Source organism: Amia ocellicauda, chromosome 19 (genome assembly GCF_036373705.1).
Source record: "Amia ocellicauda isolate fAmiCal2 chromosome 19, fAmiCal2.hap1, whole genome shotgun sequence".
Classification (NCBI taxonomy): Eukaryota; Metazoa; Chordata; class Actinopteri; order Amiiformes; family Amiidae; genus Amia; species Amia ocellicauda.
In genome coordinates, this window is record NC_089868.1 from 11,223,203 (window position 1) to 11,246,968 (window position 23,766).

Genomic DNA, 23,766 nt, shown 5'->3' on the forward strand with positions numbered 1-23,766 from the left:
GACTGCTTTTTGACTTTAATACCTCTATCTAAACTATCAGGATGGATTTTTTTCGAGACCAGAAACCGCAAATAAGAGCATAAGTACATACAAAAGGTTACAGGAGGGAGGAGGCCGTCCTAACAGCCGTGTTCGGCGGGTTGTTTTGAGGCTTAATAAAATCCCCAATATAGGCATAGGGGGAACTGGCACTGAATGTAACGGACATTGAAAATCATCACGTGTTTGATTTCCCAGAGAGCTGCATTTAAAATCAATGTTTACGTTTTTTATTAATTTGATTTGATCCCTCTCTGCTTTGCTACGGTCAAACAATCACCAAGGCAAGGCTACTTTGCACTGCCTTTTACAGAAGATCAGATCACAAAGCATTTTCTATTGAATTCTCTGTTCCACCAGCTTGCTATTCAACTGCCATGTCTCATACTGCAGTTTGCTTCCCCCTGTCGTCGCTTCTGTTGTTCTCCTTGTAATTTAATATATTTCTGTTGTTAATAACACCTACATCAACAACAATAATCATAAGAATAATACATTGAGTCGCAGCTGTTCACGGTTGTTTGCTTATGGACAGATACGATGTCAAATCAAGGCGGTGCTGTTTAAAAAGTAGACAGTTTTGCAGGAGACACAGAGAAGGTGGTGGTGACTAGAGATGATGAATAAATTTGGGTCCGATCCATTGCCCCTGCCTGGCATAACTAGCTTCCTTGTTCATATGTCTCTCAGGCTTTCCTGTGGCCACGAAGATCACAATTAACTAAGTTTGTCTGGACCATGCAGTTTGCGTCAGCAGCAGGTTTATGGTCCCTTTCATCAGCATAGGCTTATAATGGGGTCTACAGGGTGAAGGCAAATTAAATAAAGCAGAAAATTAATACAACATGCCACCTTCACCTTCTTGCTTGCTAACTGCAGGAGCTGTGAAAACAGTTTCTTTTCATCTCCTGTGCTGCTTTTTTCCTCTCATCCTATAGCATCCCTAGCTTCTTTTTTTTTTTTTACTTCTATTATTTGTCTCCACACAAACACATTGGCCCTGTAATTTATACCTAAGGACTCTCACTTCATATTCAACAACATTTGACATAGACCATTAATTTAAAACCACTTTCTATTACCAATAAAGCTTTTTACAGCCTTCTTATGAGAGCAGGATAGTTTCCAGATTCTCCCTCACAGTTTCCTGAGGAGTAATCGTATTTATCACGTATTAATAAGTGTTTCTCCTTTGTCCTCTGTAGAAGCTAGCGATGTACGACAATGAAAGAAAAGCACTTGTTTTTGTTCCTTTTTCTTAATTGGAAATCAGCTTAGGTCCTCCAGCGACAGACCACTGTGAAAAAAGGTAAGGCGGACAGTAAATGCAGAGGGCGATCTCTATGATGTTAGAGAATAACGCCAATAGAAGCCCTTGAATTAGGAAATATAAGACGTTATCGGACTTGGAAGGACTGCAGAAGCTTGGGGAAGTTGTATCTTTCATGTCCTGCTCGCTATCTCTATGTAATAGAGCAGTCTCCAGCTGGGAGACAGATTCTTTAAACTGCCTGGTCTTGATAATGCCGTGTGAAGCATGTAATGTTAGTGTCACTTTTTAGCTTTCAGAGGAAGATAGCATTTCAGGTGTACAAATAAGATTCTTTTTCAAGTTCTTAAAACCGACACAGTGATTTTCAAAGCTTATTGCTCCAGGGTCAGATAGACTCCCAGTCATTTTAAAAATGTCTATGTGCAGGGACATATGTGTGTGGAAAAGATGAATAAATAAATGCATATATAATTATATTTGGAATATATAATGGTGGAATTGTTGCTGGAATGGTTATCAGTACTAATATAGGAGATATTACAAAATTTAATTTAAAAAGCTATGATTTTACAGACATATTTACATTTCTTAGTTGAAGAAAATCTTTTATAATCCTCGTTTTAATATAGATTGATAAAAGACCAAATTGGAATTGAATATGCTGTTAAAGAAATAGCTTTTTCTATTCATTGGCCAATTCCCATATATCCAGGACAAAGTTCTTACCCTTTATCACAGCTTTTCAGGTGTAAGATAAGACTGCTCCGCTGGGTGCATTGTAGCGATAGGGGGACAAGCAGTGATCGGGTTTTTGGTTTTATTAAAACTGGGCCAATTACACTGACCACTGTTTGCATAGGGTGGCTTTCTAGTGCCCAGTGAGAGATTTATTGTAGCCGGCCGTGCAGAGGTGGTGCTGGAGGCAGAAAATGTGTCAAGATATTTTTGGAGAGCATATAATTCAGAATGCATAGTCCAGCAGTCTCTTGCTTGTAACTTTCAGGAGCTGTTGAAGGTCATGATTTAACTACTGCAAGTAGAGACAGGGGGGCAGGGGGGTTGTGAGTATCAGGAAACAACAATGATGACTGACCCGAGGAGACTGCCAGATCAGGAGCGATGGTCGACAAAGAAAAGTCATTAATTCCCTTCACCAGTTACACTCTACTCATACTTGTAGGTTTTTTTTTGGTTGTGGTTGTTTTTTTTTGTATTTCGTTGAAGTTTTTTATTTTTCTGTGTGTAGGTGAAGACATGACAAGGCTGCAAATGCGAGCATCTCAAACATCGAGCTGACATTCTTTGCTGTGGATTGTCAGGGACTGTTGCTTTCATTCAGGGGGCGGCAGCAGAGCTATTCAAGGGAAGGTTCACATCACTGCGGCATATAGAGCACTATTCACAAGACACACAGCCTGCTACACAGGGAGGGCCTGAACTGGGGCCAGCTGCATTGTGCCCAGACTAACGAACAACCAGTTTTGCAGTCTTGCAAGAGTTACACCAGAGCTGCTACAAAAGGCACGATGCAGACAGTGACCTCTGTGAACACTGTGAAATAAAACCAGAGTGAGCACAATGTTTTAAGCCTTTTATTGAAATGTAAACTGAAATTTCATACTCAGAAAGGAAAAGGTAGTATTGTAAAATGACACGTTTGCAGGCAAAATTAAATATTTGGCATTTTCAAATGACACATTCAGGGAAAAACATTATTTTTTAGCACAAAACAATGATGATGGTGTCCATTTGAATACGGACTGTTATAAAAACTATATCATCTTCCACTTTAAGCTTCTACTGATCTTTTTTGAAATCTAAAAATGAAAATTATAATAAATAATATAAATAACAAAACATTTATTTGTATATACATATAATACTAACATACAAGGTATGCTATATTATAAGCATTTTTAATTAGTTGTATTATTTTAGATCTTCATGAAGGACCAATTACTGCTTTTCTGATTGTGCTTAATATTGGCTTACCAATGCTTACACTGGCACTTAAGTTTAATGAAGAAAAATAGGCCACAGCTGCTAAAAGCTGTACAGCAGAACCAGTCATACAAAGCACTCCAGTTAAAACTGAGCAAACTATCCAGCTATATTTAGCTGTGGTGGTTTATGAGCTCCCTTCCTTCACAAACACCTTAAAACGGGTATTCTAAAATGCATAATATCAACATTTGAAACAATACAACAAACACATATATTTAAAAACAATTTTTTTACTTCATGGATAAAAATAATCATAATTCAAGTATTTCCCAAATGCAATTTGCTTGCTCTCTGTGACAACAGGTGTACACGAAGAGATCAGTGTCTTTGTAGCGAGGCATGCAGGAAGAATAATGCAGATGGCTGCTTTAGATACCGGAGCAGCTTCAAATGCTGTAGTGTGCATTTCTTAAACAACATTCCCCTAGAGTTCGTATCTCCTAAAACAGCGATCCTACACTTGGCAAACATGTCAAAAATGAAAACCCTTTGTTTTCTTCATGGAAATTGGCATTGCAAATAAAGGGTGTTGCTACAATTCAGTTTTGGTCGCTAAACTTGTTTTCTCCATGATGAATAAAGATTTCTGTTCTGACAGTTGAATATATTCATAGGAACATCTTGGTGGTAAAATAAATTAAGCACACGTTTTCTGATCAAATTTACTGTGGTGAGACGCATGTTGTTTCAATGCTGTTGGATGGTTGATTGTTTGGGTGTGCACTGAAAAAGTCACTTTGAGAGACTACTCTGAACACCATTTTCACTTCCAATATACTTTACATTGTATAGCTTGGAATTTCCCTTTGCTGATGAACCTTCAATGCAGCTCTAGAACATGATAAAGACTAAAGCATCTAAATAACGTACACCTCTTTAAGAGAAAATAAATACTTGAATAACAGCACCAAAATCATTTTGAACAGCAAAAATAAGCATTTTCTATTGTTTAGTTATTTACTCAAACAAGGGATTACTTGTTTAAGCTCATTCCATCTACATATCATTAAAGCATCCTGGTGTTCATGAATTATTTTACATCTTAAAATAAATGTATCCTTTTTTCCCCAGTTTCTTTTTACAGTACTGCGACTCTGAACTGTACAGTGGAGCAAGTATCATACAGCAGATACATGTTGACCGAGCATGGTAGGTTTTTTAGGGTACTGAAATGGATGGGCGATCTCTAGAGAGCGAGGAAAGGTTCCAGGTGCCTTAGAATTGCCCCATCCTGGTGCTGAACAGGCTGCGAGAACGTGGCATTCCCGGGGCGATGCGGGCAAAGCTGGAGGCAGGCCACTTCATGATGAACTGGGACGTCACTGGCAGCAGATACCTACCAGAGCAGAGAGGCACATTGAGAAAAGAGTCATAGTTAAGGATTATAAAAACATAGATAGAAAGACACCGATCCAGACGTCCAGCAGGACAAACCACGAGCTGCGCAGTTTCTTGTCATTCAGTTGGGGTTGGCTTAGAAGTAATTTGTCGAGATTTTAGTTTTCTCGTGGCTTTTCAACATCATATACTTGCTGTCAATCTTGTGTTTTTGTGCTTTGTTCGTTTTCCTTGAGAAAACATTTAACTCAGCTGTATAATGAGGGCTTTGTTTTGAAACATGACTTTGAATACATTTAAACATTGATAATTTGTTTAGGCACGCAAATGCCTTTTTAAGTTTAAACTCAGTTAAAATAGTCAGTGTTTTGCTGTAGTCTCATTTACAATTTTACATTGGCAACTGTTTTAACTGTGATAATTATTTATAAAACATCTTCTGCTGAGACTGTCATCAGATTGTTGGCGAGTATCTGATTTGTATGTGCAATGTAGTTAACTGTTTCCAATAAGAAAAGACTTAATTTCAGCAAAACTGTCTGTGAAATGTATGCAATGTAATATTGCAGCCTTGCTTTTGCAAAATTATTTGATATAATGAATGTATCTCTTTCACCAATATTAAACAATTCCCTAGTTTTCAAATCATCTTTGGGTCTTACAAGAATGGACTTCACTAGATTAGACGCGCCGCAGATACTTGAAAGTGTAAAAGCTGGAAACACTACGGTGGCCCAACCCAACCGATTTTTAATAAGGTAATTAACCTCTAGAAACGGACAGCCAGACTGACAGTGAGAGAAAGCGCTCGTGTTAATGAAAGGTCTCGCCTACATGAAGAGGGATCAGAAGAGCTGATAATGTGCTCGGGTGGAAATGGATTATTGAAGACAGTTTAACCTGACAGCATGCCTTAAAAGACTTGTCACCCCAGGGAAGGCAGTGTTTGGCTCAGGGTTACCTTTATGATATCTGAGATTGGGCAAAAAAACAGGATTCCTGCTGTAGCCCATAAAAAAGCATTTGTACTTTAACTCACTGTGTCCTTGGGCTCCATGCATACATTTACATAGATCCAGATTTAACTTTAACACATATGACCAGTGTCATTGGGCTGTGCCATTGGATTCCTACTACAATTAGTATTAGGAAAATGTGTCAAAATTAATAACATTTGGTAATGGAAATGTAACAATCATTTAAATGTGGCACCAATTTGCTTCCGTAGGAATGTACTGTAGCAATCAAGTCACTATAATTAAATTGTATCTACATTCATTGCATAATTACTCAAGAGCAATAAGGCAAAGGGTACAAGTACTTCAAGTATCAAATGGAAAAATGCCCTGAATTAATTATTCTAAAGTTAGCACAGCAAAATGGCAAACAGTATGTACATCTCCCTGTTGTATCATGTACACCTGTTATTTTTCACTGTTTGCTTTTTATACATTCAGTCACTTTGCACCATAATATATAATTTCTGCTTGTGGGTCATATTACATTCAGGAATTGACTCATTTTCTTTACCTGTAAGAAATATGTCTCTGTCGAATTAACCCAGCTGCTTTTTAAGTATCTTAAAAATACAAACTGCATCTACTATCTCCTACCCGTGAGAGTTTAAGCAGGATTTAAATTAACTTAATTTAGGCCTAAGAGAATGTCCTTGAAACTGCTCAAGTGCACCACTCGTACTTGTCAAATAAATTCTTCAGAACATTGTTCTAATACCTTAATCTCAACAATTCAAGAGAGAGAAGCAGAAATGAAAGGGGAAGCGGAATTCTTTAGCTGTCCTGCTTTTCTGTGCTCCCGCTCCCACAATGTCACGCACTGTTTGTGTGTGAGCCCGCAGGTATACTGCCAGTCATTGTCTGTCTTAAAAGTGGCATCTGGACTGGTGGATTTCACGGCCTGTCTTCTGCAAATTCATCACCTTTTGTCTCATTATTGAAGGTTTGCCTATGGTATTCTGTATATAATTGTAGCTCTTCATAATTCATATATTTACTGCTCTCAGTTGTGAAAGCATTCAGTTTAGGCTTTGAAGGACACCCCAAGGAAACGCACTCAAACTAAATGGCAAAACCCAGATGAGGAGTGCTGTAGAGGCCATTTTCTTTAAAAGTCCTTTATGTTGCCAGATTTAAAAATAAATAGAAATAAAAACACATTTTGTAACAAGTATTACCTGAAAGAAGGGAAATTAAAAATATTGTTACTGCTGTTTATATCAGATTTCTAGCTGACTGGCAGGTAAGGATAGTATGCCTAGTTTTCATGTTCAATCTGAATCTGTTGCACATTATCAGTGGCTCTGCATAGCATCTAGCCATTTTCTATTAGATAAGTTATTGAAAAAGAGAGTGGGGAGCTCATATTGAGATCCTGTTCAGTGAAAGAGCTCCAAAAGGCCATCGCTGCTCTGTGTTAATATATGTATGTCACTTGCTTGATGCTGAAGCATGTTGCTGACAAAACCTGGAACGAAATAAGGTGTTAGACTGTGGGCACCCAAATGTGGCCTGTTACAGCAATGAATATGTACTTTGCAGAGGTGTCATAATCCCTAAACTAAATGAGCAACACAGAATATGAATTTCAAAATGCTTCCGAATCTAAAGAGAGAGATACCTTTAAGGCATTTCCCCTAACTAGAAATTAAATTTAGGATTCTGCTTCACATCGGTGATGTTTTTGCTCAGGTCTCCTCAAGAGAGGCAGTTAATGAAATGAAATGCATGAATTTATGGAGGACATATAACTTCCTGGTGTTTTGGGATATCTTACAGCAGCTAAATAATAACCATTTGAAGAAAACAAACTACAGTCTCATAAGGAAACTCTAGTGGATGTTTAGCTGATGTTAAATCTAAATGTAAACACATGTTAATTTAATAGAATTATAGATCATAGGTTTTTGGGTGCAATATAGTCCTTTAACAAAATGTCAGACTTAAAAGAAAGTAGACTCCTTAACTGTGGCACACTGGACGTACTTCACATTATTATGGTCGTGTGTAACATTTTATTCATTTAATGTGGAGTGAAAGTTGTCACTACATGTATACATTGTATCTCTGTATCTGTAATGTATGCATTATATGTTGTATGATCAGCTGAACTGGCTCAGTGTGCCACAGACCTGAAGATTTTGCTCAGTTACAGAGAGCTGTACAAAACTGCTGAACTGTGGAACTCAAATCAAATAAAATAAAAAAACACTTTGAAGTAACATAATTTGCTCTACTTTGTTTAATTTAGAGTTCGCAAATGAGCTCGGATCAATCAGTGTAGGCATGTCTGTCTGAGAGCTGGTACCAGCTAATTAGGATTACTGAATCTGGTTTCTAGAATTGTAATTATAGCGTGTATGGATTTATGACAATCACATTGTGTATTAGATATAACAACTAAAGGTCAGGTATCCTGTCAGACAGGACATTAAACACAGGCTTCAAAACACTTGTATTCCATACAATCCTTGGGTTTAAATCCTCAGATTTGCATGTCAAAAAATCAAATAGGGGATCTGCGGAGGTGTTAACATGCCTTGGTTTTGCTGTCTTTAAACTTTAGAAATAGCTTTAACTGAAATATGGATGATTAATTCTCCTTTTCAACTATAAGAAAGCCAATTATTTACCCACAAGTGGTGCTCAAGTGAGAGTAGGACTGTCTATGAAAGTAGCTGCCCAAGCAGCTTCACACTTCGTCCCTCTTCAGTACATAACAGAGATGCTTGTGAAAGATGCTCGCTGGTGAGGGCGGGTGAGCAGTCAATGGCTGCAGTTCAGGAGGCCAGGCACATGCCAATATGCAGTAATGAATTGCTGGCAGAGGGGTCATGAGAGAGAGGGACGTTTCATGGCAGTGCTTCGCAAAACAACTTCAGCACCGTAATCAGGTGTGATTTTCAGGAAAAGGAAAAGCATATGCACTTAATGGAAAAATAACAAAGTCCAGCTTCTTCTCCTTTTCAAGATCTGGTCCATTCTTTGCTGATGCATTCCTATAGTGCTCGGTGAGGAATAAAAATACATAAATGGAGGTGTACGGTTGTGTGAATGGCATGAAAATTGACAAGAACACTTTAAGAATGGAGTGAAGAGAGGGATGAAAAGGCATCCTTTTTTCAGAGGGGCCACAGGCAGAATAAAACAAGAGAAAAGTCATCGCTAGCACAGTCATTCAGTCCACCGACCTGCAGCAAGGCAGTTCACAGACAAAGTGTTAGAGAGGGGGTTTGCAGTGAGGGAACAGCCCTTAATGAGACTGTGGACAGAAATAGGGGTTTAAAATCAAGCAAAGATGCTTATAAAACCTGCTTCAAGGAGCGTGGAGGTGGACGTTTGCCCATTGGAGCCATTCATTGAAACTGGTTCTGGGACCAGTTGTAATCTTCACACAGTCCATAGGTATGAGAGGGTGGAAATGAGAAATGAGAGAGACAAGTGCATTGTTTTATGTCAAGAACAATATGGTCATTGAAAAGACTAGCCCTTGCTCAAAAGGAAAACATGTTTTGTAACATAATTTAGACCAAGAAGAGGATGAAGGTACACTTTTGGCAAGTTCTGACTAGGTTTAGTTATTAAGGCACAATTTTATCCAAACTGAATTTTTTGAAGTTGTAGTATGGCATAAGAATCAGTGATTTGGGGGGAAAATAACGAAATATCCCCCCCTCTACATTTTTTTTGTTTCTCCACAGAAATAGTTCATTTCATACAAGGCATTGCTTAATGATGCATATTATTCCTTATCTAGAGAAGGATAATGAATCAGAATTCATCTGCATTACAAAGGAGGTAATATAGATCACTTTCAGCAATATTGCATTTTCTTGAAAAAGGTACAAAAATGTCTGTGCGGCTTAAACAGATCAATTACATGATATTCTTTGATCTATCACCATAATTGTAAATAATACCTTCTACATTATATTTGCCATTTTTATGTTTTAGCATCTTTGGCAGAAAAATGCACTTCAATTAATATGCAGCTGAAATAAACAGCTGAGTGCAGATTACAGATGAAAGTCATGTTTGTTTTAAAATTGGTCAATGATCACCAAACCTAGAATTAAAGCTAAAGAAGAAGTGTGTGTATTTACGTGGAAAGTTTGGAAAGTATTCTGAAGCCAGGGATTGCCCTGATGATTCAATCTATTCCTGCAAACTACTTCCACCAGTTCCACCACCAAATAAGTGGCCTCTGTCTCTCTGTGGCTTAGAAAATTCAAAGCCTGGAAATGTTCACAATTAAGAAGAGATTCTGAGAAAGGCCCTGATTTGGTTGTTGGTTTTTTACTTTTTTCTTGAACCACAGTGGTTTTCTAATGTGAATAACCTCAGTATGAAATTTGAATAACTATTGGATATATTTGTGTTAGTTTGTTCGTTGTGTTTAAAGTATAAATGTCCTATAACACAGGAGAGACGAGAGCATTCGCAGGCATGTTACAGACCGAGAGCTGTGAGAGCTAAACTCGCTCTCGCTGGGTCATTCATTCCGTCTCCTGATCTGTTTCATAATAGAATTAAGCTAGCTCCAGGGGGTACGCTAACCACAGCTCATAGCGCCAATATGAGGTTGGAAGCGCTCCACTACGGGTCATTATCTCATGTTAACAATGCCCCCTGCTGTGCTTTCAAAAGTTAATTAATACAAGATCAATAAACGGTTCTTAATTCATTGGTGTAGTGCGTTGCAAAAACGAGACAGTGTCGACGGAAATAAACCGCTAAATAACACCCACCTTGTGTCGTCCCACTCTGGACTGAGGCCAGTGAGCGAGCCCCTGGAATCGGCTACAAACTTATACACCACTAACAGGCAGTCTCGGCACAGTTGCACCAGTCTTTGGCAGCACTCAAGCTCCTGGGGGGTCACCACCTCGGTGCTTTTGCTGAAAATGGTTTCCCAGGAGGTCCTGCAGGCAAAGAAACGGAGGTATAATTATTTCTATGAATCTGAAAATCGCAACACGAATACTGCGGGAAGGTAAAGGTTCGAGTCAAATTCAGACAAATGAACAAACAATGTCCTCTTTTAAAAAAACAAACAAACAATTGAGAATAATTGAAGGTTTGTGCACAGGTATATCAATGTACTCTGTTTTTTTTTTCTTTCAGAAGCTTTCAGATTTGTGTATGTGTCCTGATAAATCATCACCATTAAATGAAATTGTTTCTAGAAGACAGTGATAACTACACAGAGAAGCATCCCCTGTCTTGATAGGTTTCAGGATAGGTGGACCAGAAATGGCTATTGCCCCGCAGGAATGAGGGGGGGGTAAAGAATATCCTATAAGATGTATAATAATACACATTATTACCAAAAGTAATGGGACAAGTCACTCTCTGCTGGTAATGGAGTTTATCAGAGGTCGTGTGCTTTAAAATGTTTTTTTAAATGTTTTTGCTGTTGTTTTTTGGTTTGTTTTAAATAAGGGCTCCATAACTGCTAGGAAATATCGTATTCATTTGGACAAAGTTTTGCCAGCATTTAAGGATGTTAATGGTGAAGGCTCTTACCTCTACCAACCTAATAAAGTTGGTTATTATGGTCCTCAGTAGCCTCAGAAACATTAATATAGTATCTTTATCCTTAGAGTCATGCAATATCCCCCAACAATGGCTTGTTTGTTTGTTTGTTTAGGCCAAGGTAGTTATTCAAATGAAATATCAAATATCTGGGAATGTGAGAGTGCATTACAAAGTGAATCACAACACCAGATATGCAAGGTGAAGAAATACCCTTCAGATGGGCAATCTTTAACAATACAGACCTAACAAGATTATCTGTAAGAAGCAGCTTCCCTCCTTTGGCGCTGGGTCTGATTAAAATAAGCAGCATATGGCTTTCCAAATGATGGCTAATCCTCAGGCACATGCACTGCGATCAAGTGAAATGAAATTGCAGCTGAAGAACAATACACATGTGATGGCATCTGTTAATTATGTGCAGTTGCACAGGTGCAAGGCTAAACTCGAGACCTGGAGAATTTCAAGCTTCCCAGGCTAGGAAACGTGCTCCAAACCTACCCCGTTCCCTGAGCATTAACACAAAAAAAGGCAGTCAAATTGGTAAGAAAGTTTCGCTGTGTGTTTCACTAGAATGTTATGGTGAGAAATCTCTTAAAAAAGGGGAAGGAAGACCTGAAGCTTACTATCATGACAGGAAAGGTAGAAGGAAGAGCAAGACAAATTGTACTATCATCCCTAAGGAAGGAGATGGATATGTAATTATAATAAATGAAAAAGATCACTTTCTATGGAAGACTGTGAGTGGCAATGCTAATTTGGTGTGCAAGCATGAGTCTGGATACATGTTAATTGTGGAAGGAGTCACTGAATTTCACTCTGATTTTGTTGTTGTTCTTGTTGCTTGAATTTATTCCAATTTTGAGAAGAAAGACAATTAGTGTTGGCTAATAACAAATGGTCTTTCTTATATCCAGTATTTCTGCAGCACATTTTGAGGAGCGATTTTGGCACAGAAGACTGAAGCACCCTTTGACCCCGTCACATCAAAGACTGAGACAAGCCAAGTGATATGAGTTTGTATATTCCAGTGTCACCCGTCCATGGCAGGCATGTGGCGAAGTCGTACAAGACTAGTGTTGCACCATTTGGTTTGTATTATCCAAGTGCATGACTTCATAGTACTCAGTCCCCCAGTCCTGTTTTATGTAAGCAGTTGTCAAGTTGACTTCAGAGTCTCCGAAAGAGAATGAAGAAAATTAGAACAGGGTGTAAAATAAGAGCAGGGAAGGGCAGATCAAGGACGGGCTCTTTAATGTAGTATCAGAAGGTGAAACGGCATGAAAGAAGATGTGAAACGAGGATACACCTCAGAGCTAAGGGTTCTCTTTGTGTTAAACACGTCAACCTGCCTTATAATGAAAAGGGAAGAGGGCCTACCCAGAATTGGAGAAGCAGTTCCACAGACCCTGGCCATGGCTCCACAGCAGGCGATTGAAGACACGATTGAAAAGGCGGTATAAATGTAAACTGTCAACGTCAGGCTCCCTCCAGATCCTCTGCAGCACCGAACGGATGTTTGTGCGAACGATGTCTAAAACCTGGGAGGGGGGAATAATTGTAGGTGTCTGTAGACAACTTCAAAAAAGAAACATCTGGTTGCACATTTAATTAAGAAGCAATATGGGAATACTTTTTTTTATTATTATTAAAGAAACTCATAAGGTTACCCACTCTCAGCGCATAGTTAAAGACACACAGGAGCTTTTTATTCCAATTTGTGTCCAAAGGAGAAATTACAACACAAGGAATGGTGCTGGAGGAGTATGACTAATTTGAGATACTGGAGAAGAGGGCCCTGGCCAGTGCAGTAGCAAAGAGGACGTTAATTGCAGTAAATGTCAGGCTCAAGCACTGTGTCAAAAGTTCTTGGTCAGAGGAGGCTTTTTTCCTCCTTAATTTTTTGGCTTGGGGCCACGGTTTAGGCTTTTGAATCCTCTTCCCTTATTACAAACATCTGTGATTTGGTATTCAATAGAGATGCCAGATTCAATGATCTTCCATGAGTAAACCTTTTCAGACGGAGGCTTGCCCAGCTTCACATCGTAATCAGTGTTGTGTGAAGGGTGGTTCAAATCCACCGAATGCCTGTAGTTAATTTGACCAGCATCTACGTTCTAAGTGGAAGTGGCAATCCCCAGCAGACTAAAAGCAACAGCACCCGAGATCTCCCATTTTAATGGATATCTCAATGTCAATTCAGACTCTGCTTTAACCAGTGCTTGTCGATAAAAGCTGCAGAGTGTTTTAATGAACAGACAGCTTCCACTCCAATGTGGACATCACCTGTAATAGTCAAAAACCAATATGCTCAGCCTGCAAATAATACAGAGAAGATATTATGGCCCTTAAAACAATCACAGCTATCAAAGTTGCACATCCAATCTCAGTTGACTTCAGCAAGTCCCCCTACATTACAGTGAGACCAGGCAGATCCTCGACACATGGAAACTCTGTTCATGTCAGAGGCACATAGGTCGATAAACACATGCCATAATGTTCAGGGAAAACAGACGAACATCTACAACTGCGTAAACTGTTCCTCTGAGTCACACATAATAAGTCTGAGTCAACGACCCCCAATTAAAGGGCCAGAGGAAATGTAAAATAATGATGGTAAATTTAAATTGGCTGATGTGACATTCTGTAAATCACTGGAGATGCTTTACTCTGTAGTCGCTTGTCAAATGAGGTGATTGTTTGCAGACAAGTATGATTTCATTGCACATTCTGAGGTAATAAATAAATAAATATTCCACTAAAGCATTAACAATTCAAGATTCAGAAACTCTTGTTATGTTCAATATAATAGTAATCATTCTAGACCTATGTAAAACACGGTGTCCTTGTTCTCATAAAGTAATAGTGGAGTACAGTTTACTTACCTTCCTTTGCTTTGTAGAATCTAACTTCACTAACCAGTATGAAGCCACTTTTGGTTTATGATATTTCCAGTTATCTAGTATCTATAAAGAGGAGAGGACTACAGTAAGAACTCAGATGTAAAAACATTCACTTCAAGGCTTTGCTTTGTTTGATGAGCAGTAAGAGAGGGTTATAGAAAGCACATTTGTACCTGAACTACCAATAAATATCACAGGATGACATACTTTGCCTTTAGAGAATGCTGGCAGAGTTTCCATGAAAACAAAAAGAAAAAAGAAAACTGCTTTCCATGCGATTCCACTTCATGTTCTTTGTCCTAGATAGGCACTATTCTTTTAGACCCTCGAGTGTTTTTTTTTTTTTACCTGCAGTCATGTCCACACTTGTGCAGAACACTTACATGCCTGGAAGTCAAGCAAATGTATAAACATTGTAGCTGAATAACAAAAACAGTAGATCGCTGACTAGTCATGACTAAACCGAATAAGTCTTCAACTTTAAATAAGCTGTTAAGCATGCCGTAATTGTAACAGAATCAATTAAAGCATATTGTATGGTTCCATTCTGCCATTATTTGTTTTAATTGTTTAGAGAGGAGATGCTAAGCCTATCCAAAGTGTTAGATTATATATTTTTATATATACACAGTCTGGTAAAGATACACTCTCAACCACAGACTTATCAGTGTGAAATTGTCAAAAACTATGAAAGCATGTTTAAATCCACTAACCCCACTTTGCATTGCCTGTGGGTTACTGTCATTACATATTTACTGTACTTGATGTGGCTTCTTAATTTTCTTGATTTAAACAATTAAAATACACAAATTATACTGTCAAACTGGGCTAATTTGAAGGCTCGGGTAGCTTTGTTTCTGTTTTCCGTTTGGTTCATTTTGTTTTTAAATGTTTTTTATCACCCTATAAACATAGCTATATTTGTTAATGTTGTTTTTACTTTTTAAGATTACATTAATAAGGCTGATAAGGATGTTAGTTAACTAGATGGCGAGGACCATGAATAAGAGCACAGAGACCCCCCCAATGACACAGCTCCCCAGACTGGACACGTTCACCTAATAAAGCTCAGGTCACAGAGCACTGGAAAGCATTCGATGTGACTGACATGCATGTCTAGGCCAATCAGCAACCCATGTTAAATGTTTGTGTTTTGAGAGTCACTAACTACATAATTATAGCATTATTTCATTTTGTGAGGTTATAATCTGTGTTTAATTTCCTGCAGGAAATTGAACCCTGTGTGCAGTTTATAACATTATTGTAGCATTTAATGGTGACATACTGTTGTGAGAATGACATGCAATTAACTGGTGCATATATACTATATATACATACCATATAAAATGGGATGGACTGCAATTGGAAGAAACAATATGCTGTGTAAAGGAAATCTACCCATTTGCCTGAAGAGAAAAGTATTTGATCTATGTATACTAGCAGTGCTCACTCATGGATGTGAAACCTGGTCAATAAATGCAAAAATGATGCAGAAACTGCAGACAACACTAAGGAGCATGGGAAGATGTCTGCTTGGAATAACAAGAAGAGACAGAAACAGAAATGAAACCAAAATATGTGACATATCATTGAAAGCGTTAAATGGCAATGGGACGGCACATTGCAAGAACAGATCAAAGATGGACAGAGGAAGCTATCGAATGGATCCCAAGAGATGAAAAAAGACCAAGGAGACAACAACATAAAAGATGGGAAGATGAAATAATAAACTTTGCAGGCGTGACATGGAAAAGAGAAGCTGTAGATCGAAGCAAGTGGAAACATCTTGGGGAGCCTTCATCCAGCAGTGGATCGATATAGGCTGATGATGATGATGATGATAGTATAGTTGTGCTGACAGCAGGGGAGCATGATGTATTTACAGAGAGCACATATTGAACCATGTGCTACCTGCAATAAGGGTAAGATGGTAGTACATAGAAGGGTCTAATCTTGTATTTCATTCAAACGTGTCTTCTGTTCAAATTTGTCTTTCTGTGAGACTGGTTAAATAAAGGAAGAACTAAGTTTCTGGGAAGTAAACTGGCGAAAAACATCTAACAATCTAAAATTGAAGCCTTGTTTTTCTCTCACTTTTACAAAATTGTGTGAATTTTCCAGTGCCTCCCACAGGTTCACAGAGCACAGAATGAGTCAAGCTCTTTGAAAGTCTGTCAGTTTTAGACTATTTTTGTTGAGAAACGTCAAACTGACCACACATATTTATGTTATTTTAAGCAGGTGCAGTATTATGTCAGTAACCAAGTTTTAGTACTGGGAACAAAATAATCAAAAAGTTTGCCTAGAAGACATTGACAGGCATTGTGGCATTGTGTACTGATCATGATTTTTTATTAATAACTAATATGAACGTAATTTCAGGTATTCAACTGGATTTGTAATTTCAATAGCATGCTGTCTATGGAATTGGTGAAAACTATTTGTACCCCAATCCTAATATTTAAGGTATAAAACTATTGCATTTAAAAAATACTCATTTGAACCTTAGGATATCAAGGAATCACCAGCAGTAAAAACATTTGATCTTCCTTTCTTTTAACGGGGCTTAAAAACAAGTTGTGTCATTGTTCAGATGTTTGATAACCCTAACCCAATACAGCCACACAGTTTGAAGCAAAGCTAAAAGCAAAATGTAGGATCAAAGAGGGTTTTGCAAATAGCAAACTCATCCATAACAGGAAATATGGTGTAGGAGTTGCAGTAATGTCGATATAGAGGTCAGGTCCAAGCACTTACATCATCAAGAACCATCTCTGCCTCTTCCTCAGTTTTTCCTGGGAACCTGATCCTCATTTCATTCAGAGCAGCCAACGTCTGTCTTGTCAGCTCAGCTTCTTGTTCTTTTGTTCTGAGGTTCAGTAAAACCTCTCCCTGGAATAAAGGAAAAAAATGACAAGCCATAACATAAAAAAACCTGCATAAATTAGAGTGAAATGTTACCCACGTTATTTTTATTTTTTTCTGTGGCATCAGTTTCACAAAACCTCCACCACACTCTTGATGGTGTTCAGCATTGGGACACAATAGCTTTCATAATTAGCACATCATCCAGCTATACTTCAAAGGCCAGCTATCATTAAGGCCTGTTTGGCTCGTGATAAAAACGTCTGAACAGCGGCTGTCATTGTCTGGACGCTTCTGTTGTTTGAGAGGGGGGAAGAAAAACACTTTGTTATGTTATATATGGTAGCCTGTCTTTTCAGTGTAATGAGGCGGATATCTGTGATAGCTCTGTAGCTGTTGTGGCATGTACTGTGCTTAAAAATGCTGAAAAGACACCCAATGAGGACAAAAATCGCTTTCACGTATCCAGCATCCAACTTCCCCGAATTGACAAAGGACCGTATTAATCAGTGGGAACCTGAAATGTGCTTTTCATTCAATGTCGCTATATTCCTCATTCCCTCACTGTGCATTTCGCTGTTCCTGAGATCGTTGTTCACCTTGTTAATGCAGTGAATATGGTAATCCGCTGCTCAGATTTTTTCGCCATCCGCCCCCCCCTTCTGTTTGCAACCACAACCCCCTCTCCAAAGCAGAGTGTTTGCATTTGCTATGTGAATAAAAACAACCCTGCCATTGACACTGCTAAACTAAATGAAGACAAATTTGCTCCTGGAGATGTCTAGTGTTGTTTGGACTTGATTCTTGAGGGTAATCTTTTTTTGTGTGATGTTGTGGATGTCATTTACATCTGAAATGGGCAGTGAGAGTATTTTAAAAGTTCACACACACGAAAGCACCGCACGTATCTTTGCACAAAACACAGACTTGCCATGGTGGAGTGGATGGTGCCCAGACTGGTGCTGTGTGGAACTCTGCTGGTAGAGCCGCTGCGATTCAGTGAACTGGACCGGGCCGCAGAACTAGGCCGCAGCGTGGGCGTGGTTGGCTTTGCCGACGCGGCCCTCGGCTCATTGGTTGGCGACTGGGCTGTCAGGGAGGAAATGGACCGTGGGCAAGAAATAGATCGTCTGATCGGTCCGGATAAAGTCGGGGAAGCTGAGGATCCAGCTCTTGTTGGTTTGGCTGGAGGTTTCCAGTGAATACGGCCTGCAGGGGGAACAGAAAACGGATTACTATGAATCAGCTTACTAACTCTGTTCATTCAAATGTCATTGAGCAGGCCTTGCACATTGCTTACAGGATTCTCAGCTGTGAAATGCCACATAATAAGCCCATATATCATTTTTAATAATGATTTTGTGTTTGTTTGTTTTACTTAATAACAAGAAAAAACTTCTATCTTTTTTTCTCATCAATTTTCAGTTTTGAAATTGACCTCAGCAGCAGGTCAGCACTGAATACTTTCCAGTTTGACCAAAGCTTTTCACTGGTGGGTCTGGACCTGCCAATACAGTGAATGATAAAACTGGGCATAGTCCTCCCCCAGCTGGACTCGGGGAGTGTGTCACGGTCACTACCGCCTGGGCAAACAATTCAAGCCCAGTCATTTCTCTGTCCCTCATCCTGAAGCTCACAGGAAGAATTAGAAATATGAAAATGAAAAGTGACTCCCCACATTGTGAATAGATGTGTTGACCAAATACATATACTTACTGGGAGTCACTGCCAAAAAGCAAATTGTTTAAAAACTTGAAAGTGAGACAAATTCAATAGCTCACAACATTTCAAGACAAGTATTATTGCACTAAGACCAAGGTAAATTTGCTCCAGAATGACTTCTCAAGGTGAGCCACATGTATTTGTTTGCTTTTAATCCCTACAAAGCAGACTGCCAGAGAATGAGTCACAGAGACTTTTTTTTTTTTGCACCGTGATGCATCAAAGAGCATATTAAGTGTATATGTGAGCGGAAGGCCTTTCTATCTATCATATGGCAGTGTGGTACTTAAACCTAGAAAAAGACACAAGTAATGAGATATGAATATAAATTTCCACCAATTTGTTTTGTCTGCACCAGCTGAGTCTCAGGTAAAAATCACGGAACCTGAAAAAGCATGATTATAGAAACTCATGCATGTATTTCAAAGTGTTATAAAAGCACCTACATTAACACAAAAATTTAAGTTGGAGCTTGTGCCCATCTTTCATTAAACTTCATAAAGTATCTTCACCTTAAGAAAAATAACTAACACCGACAATTTCACATGGATGACCCCAATAAAAGCCCAGGGAGGCAGATATAGCATGTTAACACAAGGGATGCCTGTAAGTATAGGCCCTTTATGTTTTGTTAATTAAATACTACTCCTCTGAGGGTGTAGCAGCCACTGCTGATTTCGATAAAGGGATCAAGACAGCCTTCAGCTGTTAAGTAGACGTATCCTGTAGACATGTGCAAGATCCTCTTTCCTTGCCAAGGTAGTTGAGTAAAAGCCAAAGGAGGCAACTCTATTTTTAGAGCCGAAAACTCTAAATAAGTTTTAAGTGGTGGAGATCAAGTCCTTCCAGCTGTTCATAACAATCTATTATAGTTAAATACGTACCAGCTAGTATACGTGTTTATATTCAGGAAATGTGCATATTTTTCATTGACTAATACAAAAACAATTGCAAGGGATGTCAAAAATCATGCAGAGGTGACACATAAGTGAGAGCCCTTGCTTTCACAGCGTACTATATTATTCCATGTATAACTTTCCCTGCAGTGGCATTTGGTGTGTCTTGCCTTAAAGACAAGACAACTGTATGGTCACATGATGAGGGTTAATTTGACAAAAAATGCCCATACTCCTCTGCCTATTGTTTTTCAGTATGCTTCTGACACTCAGATTAATGATTTTCTAAATCTAACTAGGTCATGCATTTAGTTTAATTATTTAGATTTAACAGAATGTAATTTGATATAATATGAATAGGATGTAACTATTTATTTATTAAGAAATAAGAATTAGTAAAGAATTTACTCAATAACCTCAGTATTTTTCAATTAACAGATGCCTTAACATATGTTTAAAAAAAAACATATGAGATCTTAGATATATATAACCTTTAAATACCTGTAAGTAAATTTAACACCATTGAAACACAGCCTTGGAAGTGTTATTATTTTTGTTATTCTTAACAAAATCACTGGCATTAATTCTAAAAAAAAAAAAACAGTAAATTGTTCAGCCAGTACATCACGTGACTATTGTCCCAATATTTTATTGTAAAGGATTTTGTTTTAGCATACCAAGCTAATGTCAGTGATGATAAAAGTTCTGGGATCAGGACTAGACAACTATGAAGTTAGAATGACAGAATGAATGTGGAATCAAGTATTTCCCAAGATCCCCCCCGCCCCCCGACCAGTGTAATGTCAATTAAAGTAAAAAAACAGCTCCTGTCCTTACTGGAACGCTCGAGTGGTTTATACTTGTCTTCACCCAAGTCGTAGGAAACTTTCTTCTCTTTCTTCTCGAAAAGATCTTCCTTTTCATCCTCCTCTGACCCTGAGGAGCTACTGTTGTTACAGCTGCTGTTACTGCTGAAGTCCCTTTGTTTCTTTGGCGTCTGGCTGCTCTCAGGCATAGATGACAGAGGCTGCAAGAGTGAAATTTCTGCAATTATGTCGGGATTAATACGCACACCTCCAGCCCTTTTCAATTAACATTTGTCACTTTGTAAATGAAGGTTACGGGAGAAGGAATTACGAGATTCGCTGATCGGCAAATGGGTGATGAGGAAATGTTTGCTTTGCCATGATTAAAGCAACAATGGAGACATGTTCAATAAGTCCAAACAGGTAGGGCTCCTCATTCTCCCAGTTACTGCACGAATTTATAATTTCCTCTTACTACAAAGTTAATTGAATTGAATCTCTGTTTCACGCTCAGAAAGGAACACATTGTTAGCATTATTAAAGCTCTTGCATCTGTTATTCATCAGCTAATTTGACTGTGTTTTCATTTAAACAATTCCTGTGGAGTATGTGATCAGAAACATAAGGCGACTCAATTGCTGGGCCTGAAGAACAGCCTGTGGTGTTTGAACTTTCTTCTGTACATACTCAAAGTATAGCTGTGAAAATTAAGAATCCACAGTATTTAAATTGCTTTTCTTTTCCCTTCCTCCTCTTCTGAATTTTACAGACTATTCATGAATACAGAAATCTCAACACTGTACAGTCCAGCAGAGGCGAGAGAAATCCACTTTCCCTCTGCAGAGTTGAAAGTGACAAGCAAAAAACCAATTGGAGTAAAAGCAATCGTTTTGGAACGAGTGGTTCTCTTTCCAGAGACTTAATATGGTTGAAAACAGCCTTGAAGGTACCATTAGAGAGCTTAATGATTTTTGCCTTAGTGTTTTTACTTCTTAAACCAAAAGCATTGGCTAGATGCAGGAAAAACTATTTCCATGCAGTGCACTGTTCCGTTGTAGCTGTAGGTGTAGATAAGCAGAGTGTGTTTTTATGAACTGTGAAATGGGCGTAGTGACAGGACAAACATTGTTGGGTCTTTACCTTAGGCCCTCTCTGCCTGGACGATTTTCCCATGAGCTTCTCATCATCCAATTCACATTGCTCCAGGAGGTCTAAGATATCTTCCTCCTGTGAATGAGAATATTGCATTATCAGTTTCTCTGAAGAGTAGGATAGGATCATTCTGCTTTGCCCAGTATTATGAAGAAGAATAAAGGACCACATTTACAATAGATTTCTTTATGCAGTATTAATTGAACACTTAGAAGAAAGCAAGGTCAAATAATGTTTTTTCTTACTTTTATGTTTTGTTCTTTTTAAGAAAATAATTAAAAGTCTGGGAGGGAGGCTTTGATGATGTCTGAAATATTTTTTTCTTGTTGTTGAATTCAGACACAAAATAGATTTGTACACCAATTGTAATTCTAGCATTCTTAAAAGGTAGAGCGGACAAAAAAATATTTACACATTCACCTGGACTAAACGGTTACAGCAATGCAAGAATCTATCCTCACTCCAATATTACTCTTGTACATGATTTTGTATAGAGACATTCTCTGCCAAAACCAACTAACTCTGAACAGTGCTTTTCTCATAACTGCGAGAGTGTAGGTGTGAGTGGGCTGGCTGTAGGGGATCTGAAATCTGTTTCTGAAAGCTGCACTACCTGTACTTGTTACCATCAGGAAAATGACAATTACTGCTATTAATTTCACTCAACTGGAGTACTTCTTTTCTTATCGTTTTGGCAGGTTATATAAAGTAGAGACTGAGACAGAGTGTTAAAATGGCACTCTAGTTTGTGTGGAGGGTGGCATACTTACCTATAATTTACTCGGCCAACAAAAATAATAACTATATGACAGCCAATAACATTATCCACATAGGACTCTAGCCAACATCGGAGCGCCTCCCTGATTATAAGTTTTGTGACCTCACGCAAACTTCTACAGCGTCGGCACCGGCAGTGTTCACTGCCGAAAAACTCTCTTCAAACACGTTGTGAACAAAACCACAAAGAAAACCCTCTTTCTGAAGATTCGGCGATGATGAGAGGAGAAAGGAAGTGAGAGCAAGTACAGAGACAATACGCAACATGCCGACTTTATAATGAGGTGAAGGTTGAGTGTCCTGTAATTGTTTCAAAACCCTCTTGCTTTCAAACCTCCTCCAGGTTCTCCACATTTATCAGATCCGTGTGTTTGAAATCTGTGCACAAGGACAGCAATTACAAATACTAGGCAACAGCATAACACTTTGCTGGATTTTTTCAGGGGGGGGAAATGGAAAAATCTTAAGCGGTGTTTAACACTGAACCCAGCCGACACCCAGGTACATGCCTTCATTCGTTTCAGAGGATTATTCATCTCCTTTTGAAGTGATGCTGCTCGACCTGCTAGGAACGTCTGAAACGCAGTCGAGAGAAGGCTTTCATACTTTTCCAAGAGCAGCTTGTCATCTGGAGGATAAATGCGTCTAATGGCAGGAAGAAAGAAAGAAAGAAAAATAAAATAACACGCATTTTAATATTCATGTGGATATTTCATGAGCCAGGCTTTTTTTTTTTATATAATCAAGAAAGCTATTTGATTCGATTGATTGATTGATGTTGGCCAACCCAATGCAACCCTTACGATGAAAGCCTCTCTGTAAATATTAGCTGTGGTTGTTGCAGCCATACTAATCTAACATAACCAATCTGCTCTTCAACACAGTACCTCTCCAGACCCTTGTTTTAGGGTTCAAGACAAAATAAATAATGGGAATATTTATCTTCGGAGCCCAGGGGACTGGGCATGTACGCTGTTATCAGAAGATCAAAAAATTACCTCATGATCTGTGCATTTGCTGTTTAATAATAATAACAATGGCGGTGACAGCAATCTAAATAAACAGTGATTGCAGGGATCATTAGTTAAGACCTGTAAGTGGTTTTGTATATTTAAGTTAACGTCCCTGAATACTGACACAGGGTTTGTCAGAATCGGATTGGCTTTCTGACCCGATCTAATGAACAGATCTTGAGCAAACAAGCAATTAATGGTCCTGTTAAGATTCTGTGATAAGTGTTTGAGGAATAAATCACTGATGAGAGACTGTATTCGTGCTTGCTGTCCCACAGTCCCACATTGTATTCGTTGTCTGCGGGGCCGCCTAATGTGGAAGCTGCTGATGGTGTGTTTTATCAGCAATTCTTTATTATGTTGGCTTATTTGTACAGTCTGACTTAAAAAGTGAAGGATAGTTGTTTTTTCAAATACATTTATGATG

At 38.6% G+C, this 23,766-nt stretch overlaps 1 protein-coding gene across 2 annotated transcripts in view; it reads right to left on the bottom strand.

Moving 5' to 3' along the window:
- Positions 1–2,891: 2,891 nt before the first annotated feature.
- Positions 2,892–23,766, bottom strand: part of ttll7 (tubulin tyrosine ligase-like family, member 7) — a 69,396-nt gene continuing 48,521 nt past the window's right edge. Inside the window, exons 13-21 of one of the 2 annotated variants that reach the window (XM_066692180.1) lie at positions 22,836–22,971; positions 21,538–21,624; positions 20,429–20,618; positions 17,905–18,182; positions 16,866–17,000; positions 14,091–14,171; positions 12,586–12,746; positions 10,419–10,592; positions 2,892–4,652 (exon numbers count right to left, since the gene is read on the bottom strand). In XM_066692180.1, the coding sequence (XP_066548277.1) occupies positions 4,532–4,652; positions 10,419–10,592; positions 12,586–12,746; positions 14,091–14,171; positions 16,866–17,000; positions 17,905–18,182; positions 20,429–20,618; positions 21,538–21,624; positions 22,836–22,971 (1,363 nt within the window). In that variant the 3' untranslated portion in view covers positions 2,892–4,531. The remainder of the gene's footprint in view (positions 4,653–10,418; positions 10,593–12,585; positions 12,747–14,090; positions 14,172–16,865; positions 17,001–17,904; positions 18,183–20,428; positions 20,619–21,537; positions 21,625–22,835; positions 22,972–23,766) is intronic. The other variant, XM_066692181.1, reaches the window with a different exon arrangement.